The 21,707-nt window shown below is 44.3% G+C and overlaps 1 protein-coding gene across 1 annotated transcript in view; it reads left to right on the top strand.

Moving 5' to 3' along the window:
* Positions 1-21,707, top strand: part of LOC126482344 (kynurenine 3-monooxygenase-like) — a 182,800-nt gene that overhangs the window by 18,378 nt on the left and 142,715 nt on the right. The window contains exon 2 of the mRNA XM_050106425.1: positions 20,412-20,481. Within this exon, the coding sequence (XP_049962382.1) occupies positions 20,412-20,481 (70 nt within the window). The remainder of the gene's footprint in view (positions 1-20,411; positions 20,482-21,707) is intronic.

Below are 21,707 nucleotides of genomic sequence, written 5' to 3'. Positions count from 1 at the left end.
TCTTTTTCGAAACCCATGCTGATTCCTACAGAGTAGATTTCTAGTCTCCATAAAAGTCATCATTATACTCGAACATCATATGTGTTCCAAAATTCTACAACTGATCGACGTTAGAAATATAGGTCTATAGTTCTGCACATCTGTTCGACATCCCTTCTTGAAAACGGGGATGAACATCGCCAGGGATTCAGTGATCGCTGTGAAGGACCATTCGTTCGAGGCAGCATTGTCAGCACATGAGAGAGTTTGAAAGGGGATGTGAAGTGGTCCGATGTTGAACTGAATGGGAACGTGGGCGCATGCATGCTCGTCGTCAAGGTTTCGCTCGACCTCGGCTGAACACCATAAGGGGCCTCGCCTTATTGTGTACCAAGCTCATCGTGGTGCCTTCACATCTGCTCCTTTCATCCAAGAGCAAGTAATGGACTCACTGCAAAATTCTGTCCTATCACATACTATGGATCGAAGTCTAGCTGCAACTGGAGCAGGGAATTGCTATGTGTATGCGTAGGCTGGCGTTAACGCCAGAACTCAAACGGGTCCATTTGAGTGGTTCATGGATTGCTGATGCGTTGTGTGCAGCAATGAATCGAATTTCTGCGTAACCCTTGATGACTACCCTCCGCGAGCGTGGTATCTAAAGCATCCAATGTTTTGATGAGGCGTCAAGGTGTGGACAGCCAACAGGTTTGGCTTGAGGTCACAGCTAGTACTGATTGAGAGAACGCTGACATTACATCAATAAGTCACGGGCATCCTGCGTCCACATGAGTTACCTGTGACGCGATGTTATCGTCGTGCCGTTTTTCAGCTGGACGATGCTCATCCACACGCGGCACGTGTCTCTATAAAATGTCTGTGTGACGTTGAGGTTCTTCCATGGACAGCAAGATCCACAAATCTGTGCCTGATATAAGTGTGAGCAGCTCGGGCGTCAAATCCGTCGCAGCGCCAGTATCCAGGATATTAAGGACCAGTTACAACTTTTGCTGGGCAGCTTGCTCAGGAGATAATACATCCGTTTTATGACACCGTACCCAACCGAATCAGTAAGTGAATCCAGGACAGAGCAGATGCAACGTCGTAGTGATAAGTGGGAATTTAATTCGAATTTGCACTCACTGAAATAACATCACATAACCTCTCAACCGGTGAAGCTTCATTTGGCTTCCTCCTCTGCTCCTGGGTGCTGCTGCATTTCTCCTACTCTCTCTCTCTCTCTCTCTCTCTCTCTCTCTCTGTCCCTCTCTCTCTCTCTTTCAGTCAGTGTACAAAACGTTCGTTAGCCTAGAATGTCACGATAAGAGAGGAGACGTGTCTTCTTCAGTATTATCAAGATTCCAGATACTTGTCATTACATACTGCCTCATACGTTCTAAACATGAAAATACTCCTTTAGCTTATTTGCTATCAAGAGTTTTACTTATCCAGGTGCAGATTTTCCGTCTGATTATTTTCTGTTGATGATATCCGATAAGCTTAAACTCTCAAGGAAGTAAAAACAATACACCACCTCACAACTGCATACGAAATTTTACACAGAACTCAACAGCGATATATATAGAAGGCAGAGATGGGAACTTTGGAGTCACAAAACTCAGATAAATTATGAGAACAAATGAAACCAGGCATTCTGGAGACTGCTACAAAGAAATCAAACTTTACAAACAAAGAAAGAAGAAGTGGAGGAAAGATAGAATTTTTTATATGATAATTAAATAATTGGAAATATAAAAACCACATGGAATAGATCAAATATGGAAACACCTATATGCTGATGAGGAGAAAGACACAGCCTAAAATGAATATCTCAGATATGAATTTAAGAGATATAATTAAGAGAATAAATCTATTTCTAATAGCCATTTACCAAACTACCGTTGCAGCTGATACGCAGAAATGTTAGTACACCAGGAGTTTTGCCTGCCATGAGGATCAAGATGATAGATAACGTGCAGAATAACCAACAGACCCATTAGTTACACAAAGGTTTCTCTTTCCTCTCCTCTGTAAATGGAAGGAGATGAAACAAAATTTTGGTGCCTAGTTTTTACTTTCAAACGGTAAACCCATTATTCTTTTGTTACTGTTATAAAGTCTTTGACAGGATCCAACAAAATACACTCCTGGAAATGGAAAAAAGAACACATTCACACCGGTGTATCAGACCCACCATACTTGCTCCGGACACTGCGAGAGGGCTGTACAAGCAATGATCACACGCACGGCACAGCGGACACACCAGGAACCGCGGTGTTGGCCGTCGAATGGCGCTAGCTGCGCAGCATTTGTGCACCGCCGCCGTCAGTGTCAGCCAGTTTGCCGTGGGATACGGAGCTCCATCGCAGTCTTTAACACTGGTAGCATGCCGCTACAGCGTGGACGTGAACCGTATGTGCAGTTGACGGACTTTGAGCGAGGGCGTATAGTGGGCATGCGGGAGGCCGGGTGGACGTACCGCCGAATTGCTCAACACGTGGGGCGTGAGGTCTCCACAGTACATCGATGTTGTCGCCAGTGGTCGGCGGAAGGTGCACGTGCCCGTCGACCTGAGACCGGACCGCAGCGACGCACGGATGCACGCCAAGACCGTAGGATCCTACGCAGTGCTGTAGGGGACCGCACCGCCACTTCCCAGCAACTTAAGGACACTGTTGCTCCTGGGGTATCGGCGAGGACCATTCGCAACCGTCTCCATGAAGCTGGGCTACGGTCCCGCACACCGTTAGGCCGTCTTCCGCTCACGCCCCAACATCGTGCAGCCCGCCTCCAGTGGTGTCGCGACAGGCGTGAATGGAGGGACAAATGGAGACGTGTCGTCTTCAGCGATGAGAGTCGCTTCTGCCTTGGTGCCAATGATGGTCGTATGCGTGTTTGGCGCCGTGCAGGTGAGCGCCACAATCAGGACTGCATACGACCGAGGCACACAGGGCCAACACCCGGCATCATGGTGTGGGGAGCGATCTCCTACACTGGCCGTACACCACTGGTGATCGTCGAGGGGACACTGAATAGTGCACGGTACATCCAAACCGTCATCGAACCCATCGTTCTACCATTCCTAGACCGGCAAGGGAACTTGCTGTTCCAACAGGACAATGCACGTCCGCATGTATCCCGTGCCACCCAATGTGCTCTAGAAGGTGTAAGTCACCTACCCTGGCCAGCAAGATCTCCGGATCTGTCCCCCATTGAGCATGTTTGGGACTGGATGAAGCGTCATCTCACGCGGTCTGCACGTCCAGCACGAACGCTGGTCCAACTGAGGCGCCAGGTGGAAATGGCATGGCAAGCCGTTCCACAGGACTACATCCAGCATCTCTACGATCGTCTCCATGGGAGAATAGCAGCCTGCATTGCTGCGAAAGGTGGATATACACTGTACTAGTGCCGACATTGTGCATGCTCTGTTGCCTGTGTCTATGTGCATGTGGTTCTGTCAGTGTGATCATGTGATGTATCTGACCCCAGGAATGTGTCAATAAAGTTTCCCCTTCCTGGGACAATGAATTCACGGTGTTCTTATTTCAATTTCCAGGAGTGTATATTAAATTACTTTTTTAACGAATAAATATTGAACAGAAGGGTCTCAGACACACAAACAATTTTTATTGGAAACAGGCAGCTCTGATAAAATTTAACAATGAGCTATACAACAAAAACTACAGAATCGACCAAAAAGTTTCAAATAGACTGTATTTTATCACATTCGATGTTCAGTATTTAGTGTGTGTAAATTTTTTGGTAAACGTTACAGACTGAAGCTGCTGTTCAGGCCTGTGGAGTTTAAGAATATCACCAACGAAAAAATGCTCCTATCGGTGCATAAAAAAATCGAATATTTTCCTGTTTAAATGACTGACTGAAAAGTGGGACACCAGCTCCCTCATTCTACCTTCCTCAGTACCTTTAAAAATATTACCAATAAATTTTGGCTGCGAACATATTCGCGCTCTTTCCGACATGCAACTCACCACATATTCCCACGAGATCCTTTAACTGTAAGTTGCTCACACCCACCAGTCCACCGCTGTAAGTCGCTCATACCCATCCACTTCCCCTTGCCCATTCTCACTCACTCATTCATTCAGCCTAAATTATTCTCATTATCTCTTTCTGTTTCTCTATATGTCACTGTCTTCTATCGCACAGCCACAGTCTCCTTCGTTCTGACCTACTACTACTGCCTCCTTTCACTGTCACTCTCTCCCTCTTGTTCTCACTTACTGCTACTATCTCGTTCATTACTTCCCACTGTTGCTGTGTCTTCTCACTGTCACCATCTCTCTCTTTCTTATTGTTGTTGACACAGACTCTGTCTCTTATTCTCACTGGCTCTCACATACTTTCACTTTCTGAATTTCTTTATTCCTCTTCCACTAGCAGTAGATACTTCACTCTTTTTGTAGCACTGTTCTCTCACTGTCAGTGGTGTTCCTCTCTTTCTCTCACACTGCTGTCATACTTCCAGTCTTTATTACTTTTCCGTCTTTCCCGCCAATTTTTGGGATAATTTGTGAAGGTACTGTAGCTTTGCCGCAGTGGTAACACCGGTCCCGTCATATCACTGAAGTGAAGCGCTGTCAGCTTGCCTAACACTTGGATGGGTGTCCGACCGGTCTGCCGAGCGCTGTTGGATCGTCCGCTCTGCCGAGCGCTGTTGGCAAGCGGGGTGCGGGCAGCCTTGTGAGGCAAGTTAAGGACCCACTTCATTGAGAAGTAGCGGCTCAGGTCACGAAAATTGACAACGGCCGGGAGAGCTGTGTGCCGATCCCTCGCCTCTCCATATCCGCAGCCAGTGACGCCTGTAGGCCGAGGATGACTATGCGGGCGGTCAGTACCATTGGGTCTTCCGAGGCCTGTTCGGACGGAGTTTACGGTTTTTTACTGACGAAGGTAGAATGAGGCAGCCGGTACCTCACTTTTTGTCAGTATTTTTAAACAGGAGCATTTTCGCCTTTTTCGTACTCCGATAGGAGTATTTTTCCTCTGGTCCTCTTCTTATCGTCACTACAGCGTGGCACGACACTTAAGTGAAAAGAACTGTATGGGTCAGTAACATTTTGATAGTTTACTCACGTGAAGTTGAAATAACACAAAACTAATTTTACACCTCAGACCACATTTTAAGTGCATAAAAATTATGCATGTGCTTCACTGTTACATCATAGCGTTTCCAGGACTCTTCTGATGATAACGGAGACCCTTTACAGCATATTTCTCCATGCTACGTCTCTTTATAAACTACATTTTCGCCTCACACCGGATTTTACGTGCGTTTTTTATGTGTACAAGTAGGGTAACTTTGAATCTCTTTACCTCGGATACGGATAAAGATATCAAGAAAATTTTCAAGATTGTTTGGTACTGGGGTCTTAGGAATATATCGTAAAAATTTCAGCCATCTACTGTGCGTAGCCATCTTCAAATCCGCGGCTCGGTTTTGGCACGAAAAAACGGTAAAGAAACATTCTTTTGGAGTTTCGTAAGGAACCGCCCCACGAGCTAATAGCTTGGAACCTCTGTAACGGATAAAAATATCAAGAAAATTTTCAAGATTATTCGAGATCAGTGTCTTAGAAAGATATCGTAAAATTTCAGTCATTTGCTGTGCAAAGCCACCGCGGAATCCGCGGCTTGGTTTTGATACGAAAAAATGTTACAAAACATTTTGGGTTTTCTAAGAAACCATCCATGAACGAATAAACATTTTTGAGAACGGGAAGATGGTACTTTTAGATAAATACCGTTAAAATAATAATACTCTTAAAATTTGAGCAATTTGCTGCGGTTATTTTTTAGATTTCACCTTCTACCCGATTTTACATATGTATTTTACATGTAGAAGTAGGGTATTTCGAACCTCTGTAACTCGGAAATGGGTAAAGATATCAAATAAAATTTTCAAAATTGGTCGAGCGTTAGGTCTTAGGAACATATCGTAAAAGTTTCAACAGTTTACTGTGCATAGCCGTCCTGGAATCCGCGGCTCGGTTTTGGTACGAAAAAGTGGTTAAAAACTCTTTCCTGGGGTTTTCAAAGGAACCTCGTATGACGTTGTGGTATCTCCTTAAGCCCCTTAAGGCCCACCGTACATCACATCAAATACAAAGAGAACCAAACGATTTGTTCCACTCGTCTAAAGAGGAGGATGTGTGTAGTACACTTTTTCGCTGTACTGTAGGATAGTGACATTAAGACGATGTTTCTGTTTGACTGGCCTCTCGCCCAAGGGCTATCCAAAACACTTGATCCTTCATTTCTATAACCAATAAAACTGGAAACATAAGCCCCGAAAAAATTCCGTTTTAAAGCGGAGCGTTTTGTAACACGCTGTCCCGTACGTACCGATATCCACAAAGCGGAAATTGTTACATCAAAATGTCTGCTGCGCTTTTCGGCCGAATGTTTCTGTGACTGTCGGATTTACATTGACATCATAAAGAGAAGCAGAGTTCTCATTTATCTTTACACTGTCTTATTTTATGTGATCGTCCTGCTGTGCAGTGTTCCACTCTTGCGGAAAGTGAGACAAGAAAATAAAGACATCGGAATTCGTTATCATTTGCTTGTTAGTCACGCTCGCAAACTTGCACTCGTTGCCGGTGTCACATTATCCTTTCTTTCATCTCAGTATATCTGAAAATACCATTACAGTGCTGTGAAACTGCATGATTTTATATATTCTCCCGTTTTAAGCTGTCTGAAGCAAAATCCATGCAACGCAAATACAGCAATATTTATGGCCGTGGAGGCAACCTACACGACACAATGAGTCAGCTCATCGCTTTCTGTCAGTTCTGAGAAGCGCATCTGGGATATCCCAAGTAAAATTGTAATAGAGAGAAAGTATCTTCCGGAGAGCGACGACATTGTTCTAGTTAAATGCTGTTGCGTAAATTCAGAGAACTGTTATTCGAGGGAGACACTGTGACAAACTTCTGCAACCATTGCACATCTCATGTGAGAATTGTGAAAATAAGAGAGATTAGGGCGTGTACTGAGGGCCATAGACAATTACTTTCCATCATTTAATACGCCAACTGCAGAGGACGTAAATTCATTAATACTGGAAAGATGTTCCCTCTGCCATGCACTCTAAAATGGGTTGCGAAATATCCATGTAGGTGTACAAAAGGAGCTACATCACATGCGCTCCGTGTTCTTGTAGGCATGGGATGATAACTGTGGTGATGATAAAGGTTAGAGGTTAAAGTGGTCAAGTATTACGCGTAAGGTTGTTTAAAAGCCGAAACGGAATGTTTATATGTAGTGGGTGCAGAGAAGACCTTCGTCACGTGTGTTGTGTGCTGGTCGGTCGACGCCCTCCTCGTTCACCGCAACCGAATCCTCTTAGCGCGCTCCCACCGTCTGGTATTCCCTTTCCTGCACGAGTGTCCTGTTAACTTGGAAGCCTTATAGAGAGAGTGGTGCCCGACCCTGGCTTTACGGCTTCGTTCTTCTCGCTCGGATAGAGACCGTATTTCACGAACAGATCCTCCACCAAGGCGATGGGTTCATACACTAAGGACAAGTAATTATGACTACTTGTGGCTTAATGGCCAGGTGCAAGTCTTTCAATTGGATACCACTTTGACGACATACATGTCCTTAATCTAACCTTGTTATTCAACCAGGGAAACATGACCTACAGTTCAACGTGGAATCCGAACCACATTCCGTTCCTAACGACTCACCGTAATGTTGGGATATGAAGACTAGATTAACATTTCCGTGGTCCGACGGCGATTCGATCCTGCAACCTCTGTTTCCAGGCACGCGCTTTACCACTAACCCACTAGACCCACATCATCTGCCAGTTCATACTCCTGAGTACCGTTTGACGCTGGAACGGCTCCTTTTGGCTATAAACCTGCGCTATGTTAGCCGTAATGACCGATATAAACACTATGAAGACAATAATAAACCTCCACAAAGACTGTCGTAACTTAAAAAGTCCTCTAACTTAAAAAGCCAATGAGCCACATTCCCGTTCAACATACTACCAGAAGTGCAAGGCCAAATCACCTCCGAAGAATCCGAATCTCTGTCCGATCAGCTGATAATCGAATACATATCAACCAGTGCTCGCGTCCCACAATTGTAGCTGAAGAAATTGTGTGATTTGTTACCACAGTCATCCAAAAAATCCAGTTTCCGAAGGCTTCACACCTTACACCAAATCTCCCTAACTGCCCAATCTGTATTCCACCCCAACCTGACCGCCACCTAGTCCTATAGCCAAGCACAGTACGTCTTTAACCCTTTATCAACCGTAGTTTAACCTACCAGCTTCCATAATCCTTCTTTCCTAACTCCAAATGGTGCGATAATAGTGCAGTATCATTTACCTGAACATACCAACAACGCCCTGCTCACAAACCTTCAGACAGCAGAAAATCCATGCCTTTATTCTAAATTAAACTTTCCTTCAACCCCACAATACCATCTTGTGTTTCTTGCTATAACCTACAGCAAACTGATATCTCCCTACCCGATAGAGAGATGTTTAATAACAACAGTGTGCGCCAATAACATCCCTGTTTCCTCTCAACTGCTGTTTAATCATTCTGCCGAACACCTTATCCTGACGATGTATTTTACTGTCCTAACAGTCATAAGTGTCAGCATCTATACCCAACCCAATCATATAATCCCATACAGTTTCCCTTCTTGCATTGAAGAGTCTTTTTCTATCTTATTTCTTGCCTCCGACATGAATATCCATAGGCGTTCCCATACTCGCAGTAGCATCAGTTTATCACCTTCCTTTTAGAAGACCTAGTCTCCGTTCGTCGGCACACCGCTCCCCTTGGTGACTCCACTCCTTGTACCTTCGTACCATCTGCCAATCTCCTCAGACACCTAAATTCAGAAGTCCTCAAAGAGTTGGAAGCGATCGCTATCCAGGCAACTGCCAATCCTAAAACATGATCCCCATGATCACACCCAACCACACAGCAACGCATCAAAAATGATCCAAGACTACTACAACGCCAGCTGGGATGACCTTTGGAACTATATTCACAGTCAGATCAGAAGACACACTGTTACCTTTCAAACCTGTCTCTTAACACTGTTTTCTTCCAGCTCTAAAACTTCACCGAAGCTGCAAGCACGTACATATCCAATTGTCACATCTATCCAAACCGACCCCCCCTTCCCCATGAGCTCTATAAATATTCAGAGATTCGCATATGCTTTACCACTCCTTCCTCTGTATCCAAAACTAGATACACGAACACACCGCTAGCAGTAAAAGAGACACTCCTTAATGCAAAAAGACCGTGGGCCTGGCGACAGACGTTCACTAAATTCAGTGCATATCTAACCATAAAAACGAGTAAGTAATGGAAAACTTTCCATCGAATATCCTGACCCACACTACCCACTCGTTCGCAATAACTGATCCCTCCCCAATAATCTAAGTACAGAAAATCATTTCGCCTCCAATCTCCATAGCATATTCGCCATTTCTGACAATCCTAACTTTGACACTATGAGGACCCCATAAGTCCACATCCGTTGTTTCTCTCGCTTCCAATATTCAGTGTTTACACTCCATACCGTGAACAAATTTATACACCAATGAAAGCGAATGATAAAAAAACGACTGCTGCGAAGGAAACCAATCTAACGTAATACTCGTAACACCATCCTTTATATCGGTTTTTATTCTTAATAATGGAAAATCTCGTATATTAACTACTCAAATATTAATTATTACCTAAATCTCAACAATCTCCCAGCGAAATCTCTTCTTATTGGCACATTGTCCCTATCTCAATCTTCAGCAAGGTCCTCGTTAACAATCTGCAGTGTCGAAAGCTTTCTGGAAGTTTAGGAACTGGAATCTGTCTCTTGCCCTTCTTCCATAGTTTGCAGGATATCATGTGAGAAAATGGCTAGCTGAGTTTCGCACGATTGATGCTATCTAAAACGGCGCTGATTTGCGCACAGAAGTGTTTCCGTCTCAAGGATTTTTTTTTATTTCGAAGTCAGAATAGTTCCAGAATTGTGTAGTAAATCGATGTTAAGGATATGGCCTGCAGTTTTGTGGGTCCATTCTTTTACCTTTCTTGTATTCAGCAAACACATGCGCTTTTTTCCAGGCGCTTGGACGAGCAGTTTGCGATACATGTAAGCTACGTAAGGGGCCAGTGCCGTAGAGTACTCTTCGTAAAATCGAATTGGAATTCCACCCGGACCTTGCGACTTAATTGTTTTCATCTCTTCCCGTTGTTTCTCTATCCCAGGAATGCCTATAATTAAGTCCCCCACGCGGGATCTTGTGCGACGGCCAAACGACGGTATGTTTATATGATTCTCCTGCGTGAACGATTTCTTAAACACAAAATTTAAAATTGCAACTTCTCTCTTCGTATTTTCTACTGTCACACCATACGGGTCAACGAGTGACTGGACAGAAGCCTTCTATCCGCTTAGCGATTTTACATAGGACGAGAATTTTTCCAGTTTCTCGGCAATATATTTTGCTAAGGTATGACTGTGGTATTTGTGTTCATCGCGCATCGATCTTTTGCAGACACACAAATGTCTACTGACTTTTTCCTGTCGTCATTTGCACGTTCTCTTCTGAACCCGGAGTGCCTCTACTCACTCAACATTTTCCGAATTGTGTTGCAAAATAATGGTGTTTTCCGTCCTTAATCTATTTAATTGGCACATACTTCTCGAGAGCGTGATTTGCAATCGGTTTAAACTTTGCCTATAATTTTGCTACGTTCGTTGTACTGTAACTAAATTATGTCAATTCATTGTCTAAGTGAGGTACTAAAAACTGCGTATCTGCTATTTCTAACAAAACACTCTCCTAGCCTTCTTGATTGATTTATTAGCTGTAGTAACCGTAGTCGCTGTGGTAGCATCATGGCACTTAACCCCTTTCTCTCTACTGACACCACCGATAGCTTTCTTTTAAGTCATGAGTCTTCTGACTGGTTTGATGCGGCCTGCCAAATATCCTTCTCCTGTGCCAACCTTTTCATCTCAGAGTAGCAATTGCTGCCTACGTCCTCAATTATTTGCTGCATGTATTCTAATCTGTCTTCCTCTGCTACAGTGTTTACCCTCTACACCTTGTTTGACACTTCATACAGTGAAGTTTTTTAACTCGGACGGCAGCCACAGCACACTCTTTGACACTTTGACAACTCACGGGACGTTTGTAGCTTTTGTTTCCAGTTTCTATTTTCGTGGCGAACACACGTGAGAGTGTCGGCTTTGGTCACAACAGGGCTCAGTACTTCCCTGAATAACATCTACGAGGGGCATTTTGTCGCTGGACATAGGCCGACAAGACAATATTTTAATCGGAATGTGTATAGTTTACGACTTAACATAGACATGATTTTCGTCTCAGACAATGGTCTTTTTATCATTTGATGATGTTTTTTTTTTTATCAATTGAGGAGTGCTGAAATATTTACCTAGCCACGCACATTGTTACACTGCCGCATTCTGTAACCTATGACATAGCATTTATACACTCCTGGAAATTGAAATAAGAACACCGTGAATTCATTGTCCCAGGAAGGGGAAACTTTATTGACACATTCCTGGGGTCAGATACATCACATGATCACACTGACAGAACCACAGGCACATAGACACAGGCAACAGAGCATGCACAATGTCGGCACTAGTACAGTGGATATCCACCTTTCGCAGCAATGCAGGCTGCTATTCTCCCATGGAGACGATTGTAGAGATGCTGGATGTAGTCCTGTGGAACGGCTTGCCATGCCATTTCCACCTGGCGCCTCAGTTGGACCAGCGTTCGTGCTGGACGTGCAGACCGCGTGAGACGACGCTTCATCCAGTCCCAAACATGCTCAATGGGGGACAGATCCGGAGATCTTGCTGGCCAGGGTAGAATACTTACACCTTCTAGAGCACGTTGGGTGGCACGGGATACATGCGGACGTGCATTGTCCTGTTGGAACAGCAAGTTCCCTTGCCGGTCTAGGAATGGTAGAACGATGGGTTCGATGACGGTTTGGATGTACCGTGCACTATTCAGTGTCCCCTCGACGATCACCAGTGGTGTACGGCCAGTGTAGGAGATCGCTCCCCACACCATGATGCCGGGTGTTGGCCCTGTGTGCCTCGGTCGTATGCAGTCCTGATTGTGGCGCTCACCTGCACGGCGCCAAACACGCATACGACCATCATTGGCACCAAGGCAGAAGCGACTCTCATCGCTGAAGACGACACGTCTCCATTCGTCCCTCCATTCACGCCTGTCGCGACACCACTGGAGGCGGGCTGCGCGATGTTGGGGCGTGAGCGGAAGACGGCCTAACCGTGTGCGGGACCGTAGCCCAGCTTCATGGAGACGGTTGCGAATGGTCCTCGCCGATACCCCAGGAGCAACAGTGTCCCTAATTTGCTGGGAAGTGGCGGTGCGGTCCCCTACGGCACTGCGTAGGATCCTACGGTCTTGGCGTGCATCCGTGCGTCGCTGCGGTCCGGTCCCCGGTCGACGGGCACGTGCACCTTCCGCCGACCACTGGCGACAACATCGATGTACTGTGGAGACCTCACGCCCCACGTGTTGAGCAATTCGGCGGTACGTCCACCCGGCCTCCCGCATGCCCACTATACGCCCTCGCTCAAAGTCCGTCAACTGCACATACGGTTCACGTCCACGCTGTCGCAGCATGCTACCAGTGTTAAAGACTGCGATGGAGCTCCATATGCCACGGCAAACTGGCTGACACTGATGGCGGCAGTGCACAAATGCTGCGCAGCTAGCGCCATTCGACGGCCAACACCGAGGTTCCTGGTGTGTCCGCTGTGCCGTGCGTGTGATCATTGCTTGTACAGCCCTCTCGCAGTGTCCGGAGCAAGTATGGTGGGTCTGACACACCGGTGTCAATGTGTTCTTTTTTCCATTTCCAGGAGTGTATTTGCGCTAGAAGATGCAACTCAAAAGTTGCGAGAAGGGTTTGCGGATTTATAAGTGACCTGAACAAATACAGCTACAGTGAACCATTGGACATTTTGTTCAGTTTCATTTTAATAGTTTTAACATCCGTATTTTTTTAAAAAAAATGTGTTCGCTGTATGAATTATCAAGCCATCGTATATAACAATTTTAGCTATGGTCGCACCAGTACTAAAATTATTTTTAATATGGAACGTATTCCTTGATGTCTTAACAGAAGTCCTACCATCCTGTCCCTTCTTCTTGTCACGTTTTCCATACATTCCTTACCTCACCGATTCTGCCGAGAACCTCCTTATTACTTACCTTATCAGTCCATCTAATTTTCAACATTCTTCTGCAGCACCACATCTTAAATGCTTCGATTTTCTTCTGTTACGGTTCTCCCACAGTTCATGTTTCATTATCATGGAAGGCTGTGCACAAAACGCAAATTCTTAGCAATTTCTTTGTCAAATTAAGGCTTATGTTTGATAGGAGAAGACTTCTCTTGGCTGAGAATGCCCTTTTTGCCAGTGCTAGTCTACTATGTACGTCCTCGTTGCTCCGTCCGTCATTGGTTATTTTGCTGTCTCAAAAAAATAAATAAATAAAAATAAAAAATAAAATCGCTCAAATGGCTCTGAGCACTATGGGACTTAACATCTGTGGTCATCAGTACCCTAGAACTTAGAACTACTTACGCCTAACTAACCTAAGGATATCACACACTTCCATGCCCGAGGCAGGCTTCGAACCTGCGACCGTAGCGGTCGCATGGTTCCAGGCTGTAGCGCCTATAACCGCTCGGCCACCCAGGCCGGCTTTCGCTGTCTAGGCAGGAGTATTCCCTAACTTCATCTACTTCATGATCACCAATTTTGATGTTAAGTTTCTCGCTGTTCTTGTTTCTGCTACTTTCCATTACTTTCGTTTGTCTTCGATGTGTTCTCAATCCATATTCTGTATCCATTAGACTGTCCATTGCATTTAGCAGATCCTGTAATTGGTCTTTCTCTCACTGAGGACAGCAATGTCGTCAACGAATCTCATCGTTGGCATCCTTTCAGCCGGCCCTGTAGCCGAGCGGTTCTAGGTGCTTCAGTCTGGAACCGCGCGACCGCTACGGTCGTAGGTTCGAATCCTGCCTCGGGCATGGATGCGTGTGATGTCCTTAGGTTAGTTAGGTTTAAGTAGTTCTAAGTTCTAGGGGACTGCTGACCTCAGATGTTAAGTCCCATTGCGCTCAGAGCCATTTGAACCATTTTTGAGCATCCTTTCACCTTCAGTCCCTGTCTTACACCCTTTTAGTCCGAGCACTTCGTTCTTGGTCTTCCACTCTTTCTGTTCGCTCTTGGTTCTTGTACATGTTGTTCCGCCTTTCCCTATTTTTCTCACAATATCGCACATCTTGCACCATTTGACATTATCGAGCGCTTTTTCCAGATCGACAAATCTTCTGAACCAGTCTAGAGTTTTCTTTAGCTTTGCTTTCTTTATCAATCGTAACGTCAGAACTGCCTTTCTGGTGCCTTTACGTTTCCTAAAGCCAAACTAATAGTCATCTAACATATCCTCAATTTTCTTTTCCATTCTTCTGTGTATTATTATTGACAGCTGCTTGTATGCATCAGCTGTTAAGCAGATTATTCGATAATTCTCGCACTTGTCAGCTCTGGCAGTCTTCGGAATTGTGTGGATGATGTCTTTCCGAAAGTTATATGGTATAATGTCATACTCGTATGCTCAACACACCAATGTGAATAGTTGTTTTGTTGCCACTTCCCTAAATGATTTTAGAAATTCTGATAGAATGTTATCTATCCCTTCCGCCTTATTCGATGTTAAGCCTTCTAAGGTTATTTAAATTCTGATTGTAAATCTGGATCGCCTGTCTCTTCTGTATCGACTCCTGTTTGTAGCTATAAGGTCCAAAACATTTCCATTGCGTGTGGGCAGTCGAACTAGCTGCTCAAGAAAGTTTTCGGAAAACGTGTTCAAAAGTACCTGGCAAGACTCTCTATCCCTACCCCCTGCATAGTATAGTTGGTAGGTTAAATTCACCTCAAACTAATTTTGAATGATTGGAGTATTTCCGCGCTACTGACCTCAGACATTTTCTGAATGGCTGAAACTGTCACAAAGCAGCCGGGTGGCCGATAGACCATCCAACAATTAATTTGATTTCACTTAAACCTGTTATACGCGTCGACATAACTTCACAGTCACATTCAAATTCGACATCAATAGAGACAATATTTTTGTCAACTGCAGTGAACGCTCCTCCTCCTATGACGCCTAATCTGTCTTTCCTATGTACGTACCATGACTCGCTACATATCTCAGAGCTTTCTACTTCGCATTTCTGGCAGCTCTCGGTCCGAGAATAATTTTAACGTGAGAAATTTCCCGTAGTTTATTAAATTCTGGAGTTTTCTTACGAATACTTCGACGATTTACTGATTACATTTTCATAGTCGAAGTTTCTTTACTCTAAACGCTGCCTGATTTCCTTGTCTGTGTGTCCACATGCGAGTGTTTGTCAGAGTACCTGAAACTACTGTCTAGTCTAAAAGTCCACTGTGCACTCCACACATACAATGGTGCCTGAATAGATGCTTCCTTTGTGTAGTGCACCACTGTAATATGAGGGGGAGTCTTGCAGCTCTCCAGGTGCTAACGCAGGCCCAGAAATATGTAGCCAAGACCATCACACAGACGACGAAGCCTTTGGTTGAGAACTTCCTCTCGACTCCAAACCAAAGTCTCAATCAGCTCTGGGAACAATGCTGCAGACTGCGAGCTCTGCTAGCATCCTGAGTGTGAGGCCAGTAGCTTTCACCACTTCCAGTAGCTGCCTGTATGAAATGAGGACGGTCTCAGACCCCAAGTAACATGTGTCACTGGTGCCTACATGAACCAAAACTTGCAGATGACTGCACCCTGAACGCTCGATAACTGCAGCCAAGGCCTCCTCCACATCTCGGATAAGGCTCCCTGGCAGACTAGCTGAATACACGATGGCTTTCTTTCTGGATCTGAACGCCATTTCCCTAAGAGGCTCCATAATGCGCGAAATATTGGACTTCCCAATAACTAGTTAACCCCTCTCCCCCGTGTGCTTGCTCGGACCCAGGTGGGCCGCGCGGGATTAGCCGAGCGGTCTCAGGCGCTGCAGTCATGGACTGTCCGTCTGGTCCCGGCGGAGGTTCGAGTCCTCACTCCGGCATGGGTGTGGGTGTTTGTCCTTAGGATAATTTAGGTTAAGTAGTGTGTAAGCTTAGGGACTGATGACATTAGTAGTTAAGTCCCATAAGATTTCACACACATTTGAACATTTTAGATCCAGGTGAAGGAGCGGCCGCCTGTCCACTTCCAGGGTGAATGGACGAGGCCAGTCTCCGCATTCGACCACCACCTAGAGACAATCAAGCACGTTACCATCCACCACTCACCCCATGGACAGGGCAGATCCACTGCGTCGGGTACAATGGAAGGTGCGTTGGCAACAGAGCCCTTGGGTGTAACAAGTGACACCTGAGGTATGCTAAGCGAGACGCCAGACATTCTGTCACCTCTACACCGAGGCATCATCTTGAAACGGCTGATGGTAGCCAAAAGCCGACTCAGTTGTTCGTGAATTGGGGGCCAGCTCCGCCTGGGTCAGCACACAGCGTGCACACATCTTATCCTACCAGCACTGCGAAGGAAACACCTTCCAGTGTAACCAATCCCTCCACCAGTCCCTCAAAATCCAGGCAATAGTTGTAGAATATTTACTATTAAAAACAGTCTTGATCACAATTTATTTAGTACGGTGACCGGTTTCGACCACTATTGTGGTCATCTTTAGACCAATGAGTAAGAAACTCCGTCTGCTAGAGTAGTGATTCTCTAGCAGAAGGAGGTTCTTACTCGTTGGTCCGAAGATAACCACAACAGTGGTCAAAACCGGTCACCGTGCTAAATAATATTGTGATAAAGACTGTTTTTAATAGTAAATATTTGTAACATATTGATCACTGTCACTCCCATAATGTATTCAAAAGTAAATTGTTGTAGAAATCTGAGAATTCTGTAACACAGATCTTAACAGACAGCCCACGACCATCCAATTCACACAATTAAATGCCTAAGACTAATAATACAGGGTGTTTTAAAAATGGCCGGTATATTTGAAACGGCAATAAAAACTAAACGAGCAGCGATAGAAATACACCGTTTGTTGCAATATGCTTGGGACAACAGTACATTTTCAGGCAGACAAACTTTCGAAATTACAGTAGTTACAATTTTCGACAACAGATGGCGCTGCGATCTGGGAAACTCTATAGTATGATATTTTCCACATATCCACCATGCGTAGCAATAATATGGCGTAGTCTCTGAATGAAATTACCCGAAACCTTTGACAACGTGTCTGGCGGAATGGCTTCACATGCAGATGAGATGTACTGCTTCTGCTGTTCAATTGTTTCTGGATTCTGGCGGTACACCTGGTCTTTCAAGTGTCCCCACAGAAAGAAGTCACAGGGGTTCATGTCTGGCGAATAGGGAGGCCAATCCACGCCGCCTCCTGTATGTTTCGGATAGCCCAAAGCAATCACACGATCATCGAAATATTCATTCAGGAAATTAAAGACGTCGGCCGTGCGATGTGGCCGGGCACCATCTTGCATAAACCACGAGGTGTTCGCAGTGTCGTCTAAGGCAGTTTGTACCGCCACAAATTCACGAAGAATGTCCAGATAGCGTGATGCAGTAATCGTTTCGGATCTGAAAAATGGGCCAATGATTCCTTTGGAAGAAATGGCGGCCCAGACCAGTACGTTTTGAGGATGCAGGGACGATGGGACTGCAACATGGGGCTTTTCGGTTCCCCATATGCGCCAGTTCTGTTTATTGACGAAGCCGTCCAGGTAAAAATAAGCTTCGTCAGTAAACCAAATGCTGCCCACATGCATATCGCCGTCATCAATCCTGTGCACTATATCGTTAGCGAATGTCTCTCGTGCAGCAATGGTAGCGGCGCTGAGGGGTTGCCGCTATTGAATTTTGTATGGATAGAGGTGTAAACTCTGGCGCATGAGACGATACGTGGACGTTGGCGTCATTTGGACCGCAGCTGCAACACGGCGAACGGAAACCCGAGGCTGCTGTTGGATCACCTGCTGCAACAGCTGCGCGTTGCCCTCTGTGGTTGCCGTACGCGGTCGCCCTACCTTTCCAGCACGTTCATCCGTCACGTTCCCAGTCCGTTGAAATTTTTCAAACAGATCCTTTATTGTATCGCTTTTCGGTCCTTTGGTTACATTAAATCTCCGTTGAAAACTTCGTCTTGTTGCAACAACACTGTGTTCTAGGCGGTGGAATTCCAACACCAGAAAAATCCTCTGTTCTAAGGAATAAACCATGTTGTCTACAGCACACTTGCACGTTGTGAACAGCACACGCTTACAGCAGAAAGACGACGTAAAGAATGGCGCACCCTCAGACTGCGTTGTCTTCTATATCTTTCACATCACTTGCAGCGCCATCTGTTGTTGAAAATTGTAACTACTGTAATTTCGAAAGTTTGTCCGCCTGAAAATGTACTGTTGTCCCAAGCATATTGCAACAAACGGTGTACTTCTATCGCTGCTCGTTTAGTCTTTATTGCCGTTTCAAATATACCGGTCATTTTTGAAACACCCTGTATGTCTAAAGCTAACCACGAAGTCCCACTTGCTAACCAGTTGAAAGAGACTCTACGTAAAATAAAACTACTAAATAGCCGATTATATTCCTCGACAATCATATAAATCCCTTAACCATCTCATCTTTATCTACATCAACGTAGTATGACATTTGCTTCTCCCAAGTTTTACAACTTCCTCCCAGTCCTTCAGTGAGATGTAGTCCACCTTTGTTTCTGTACCTGAGTATCTTCCCTGCACATATTCTGTGCCAATTCATAAAGTTCCCAAGCCTTCTCACACTTAAAACACCTTCACCTCTGCTGCATCTCCCACAAATGTAAATCTCAATGCTCCATAATCTCCCTCATCCTTGAGAATCCAGGTCTGCTGCTGCACTCCATCAGCACATCCCATCTTCCCTCAATAACCAAACACCTCATGTCGTTTCCTAATCTAAATGCAGCCGTGTTCGCATCCATATAGTGAACTCATCGTGAATCCTAGCCTTCGTTCCAACCAGTCTACCCTGTCCATCCCATCCCATCCCAAAATAAGGCTCCAACGCATCCTTCCCTTGCTGGCATACCACTTGTCTTCTAAAACCCACATCCCATCTCTCAGTTCTTTCCCACAGAGACATCGCACAGCCTTTTCCATATTACGTTCTGTCCAGTACTTCTTACATCCCAATCCCTACCCACAGCTACCAGAAACCCCTTGAATGTTATGAGCATAATAAAAAGAATGTATCTCACATCACGATCTGGTAGCCAAATCTCTGGGAGTCCTGGTCTCCAGGTTCCCATCAGGATCGACGAAAAACTATAAATTTAAATTCAGAACCTTAATTCATTGAACAAGACACACTTTTGGGGTGCGACAGATACTCCAAATAATGCTCACTCGTAACTGTTGCTCATAATCGTTCGTTTACCCCGTTGGGTTGTACCTCACCGTGAGTTTTTCATGTTATAGAGATTTGCACTGCGAACCAGATGGTTAAGACAAACTCCATTCCTGTGTGCACAATGTTTCCTTGTAATGCATAGTGGCGATCGCCAATATATGATCACAGGTTACAGCAGACGCTGACTCGAGAACCTCATCATCACAAAAACGGATCTGACTCCATGCTGTCTGAGCTCCTGAATGTGTTCAGCACTCAGCACCGCTCGAGAGGTGGCGATCCTTACCGTCAATTAAATGAGTGTTTCGTCTTACAACTGTCTCGTTACTCCCCTGATGGTCGTTCTTATACAAACTGATGGTCGAGCTGCAGATGCTCCTGTCACGTGTGATAGCCTGTAAAATTTACTAATTAGCTTTCTGATGGCTAATATAGCATATTTTTTAGATATTTTACCGCAAAAAACACGGCTATTGGCTATGACGAGAAATGGCAATAACAATCAACAAACTAATTATTAACTTTTGTGGCAATGAAACTACACAGAAAACTAACGTTGAAGCCTGATTATTCTAGTTTTAGAACCACACAGTCAGTCTTCTGAGAATATTTCTGTAAACATTTGCAAAGATCACCTTACGACTATCCATTCCACTGGACAGCATAATTCTGTCCGTAACCTATCTGGAGGTTAGAAACGTTGTACGACTAACACTAAAACGGTTCTGTTGTTGGTTAGAAGTATTTGCAGAAACTTTCACTGCATTTGTAATTATTACTTTTAGTGCAGGTATTACAACTTTTTAAGTATAAAACAGTGTACAAAACTGTGCAAAAGGAAAGAGATACCAATGACTGAATTGATTTCCCGTTGCAGGTAGGGGCGCTGGCGGCTTGTTTCCTTGCTCGACGGGGCTACCAGGTGGATGTCTATGAAGCTAGAGAAGGTGAGTGAGCTCAAAAAATACTGTTCCATTAACATAATACTATGAAGATGGCACAGCGACGGTGACATATCTTGGAAGCTCTGACAAATAATTTGTATACTGACAGTGTTGCAGTCTGGAACATATAAGCTCAATTCTTGAAATGAAACGGATCGAACAAATTGGCATTAGCAGTGTATTTGACGCTTATTAGAAAGGCATACGTTCATATCTTGAACGGGGCATACAGAAGTTTCCGCGGTTTCCCCAAACAGGGGAAGGTTGCTATTGTTTTCAATTAGGTCACTAACTATGCTCGCCATCATATTATCGAACTGGTAACTGGCTGAGAGAAATAACTGCGAATGTGTTTACAAACTGCCACTAACTTCAGTATCAAATATTGTCCTAGTTATTATAAATGTATCTGAATTGTTAACTTTTCGATTAAGTCCCCACATGATTTAATTTTACCCATGACCCTTTGGTATGGGTGAAAGGAGTTTTTCAAAAATGAAGTTGTTAAAGATATACCTTTGATCAACCCTTTCTCGAAAATGATTGTATGGACTTCAATGATAACCACTGAAAGCGATAACTCGAAGTCAGTCGATTCAGATTCTATTTCGGAAGATTTTGCTAAGCTGAAAGCTGGAAAAATTTTAATAAAATGTTTTTACTCAAAGGAAAATCATCATTAATTATATTGATAAACTGTAGGAATTATAGGTGACCTTTAAATAAAACATCTCCCTTTCGTATCGCACAGAAATTGCGTTTCTATTTTCAGAAGCAAAAAAAAAAAAAGGTTTTGACTATGTTTATCAATTTTCAGCAACTTTTGTGGCCCACGTTCTAAAATTTAATGCGTACTGTGAATTTTTTCTTCGCATTTAACATATAGCTTGCGTAGTTAAAGAGTGACCTATGTCAAACTCATCAATATAAAATTAGATGATTTTTTGTATTAAGATCCATTATCAATCTAAAAAATAACAAATATTTTATTTTTTGTTCTTTCCGCTCACTTTAACAGATACTACGTTTTTATTAAAGCTGGAACAATGCAGTAGGACTAGTTACTTCTGCTTTCACTAAATATTTTAAAGATCTCAAGAATTACCTGAAATGCAAATGAATTGTTTCTTTTCATATTCACCTTGAGGTCAGAGCTACTGGGTCCGTGTTCGCTTACAAATAAATCTGATTTAGGATGGGATCCGACTTGGTCAAATCAGTTTTTTATT

Source organism: Schistocerca serialis, chromosome 5 (assembly GCF_023864345.2).
Source record: "Schistocerca serialis cubense isolate TAMUIC-IGC-003099 chromosome 5, iqSchSeri2.2, whole genome shotgun sequence".
Lineage (NCBI taxonomy): Eukaryota > Metazoa > Arthropoda > Insecta > Orthoptera > Acrididae > Schistocerca > Schistocerca serialis.
This window is presented reverse-complemented; position numbering and strand designations above follow the sequence as displayed.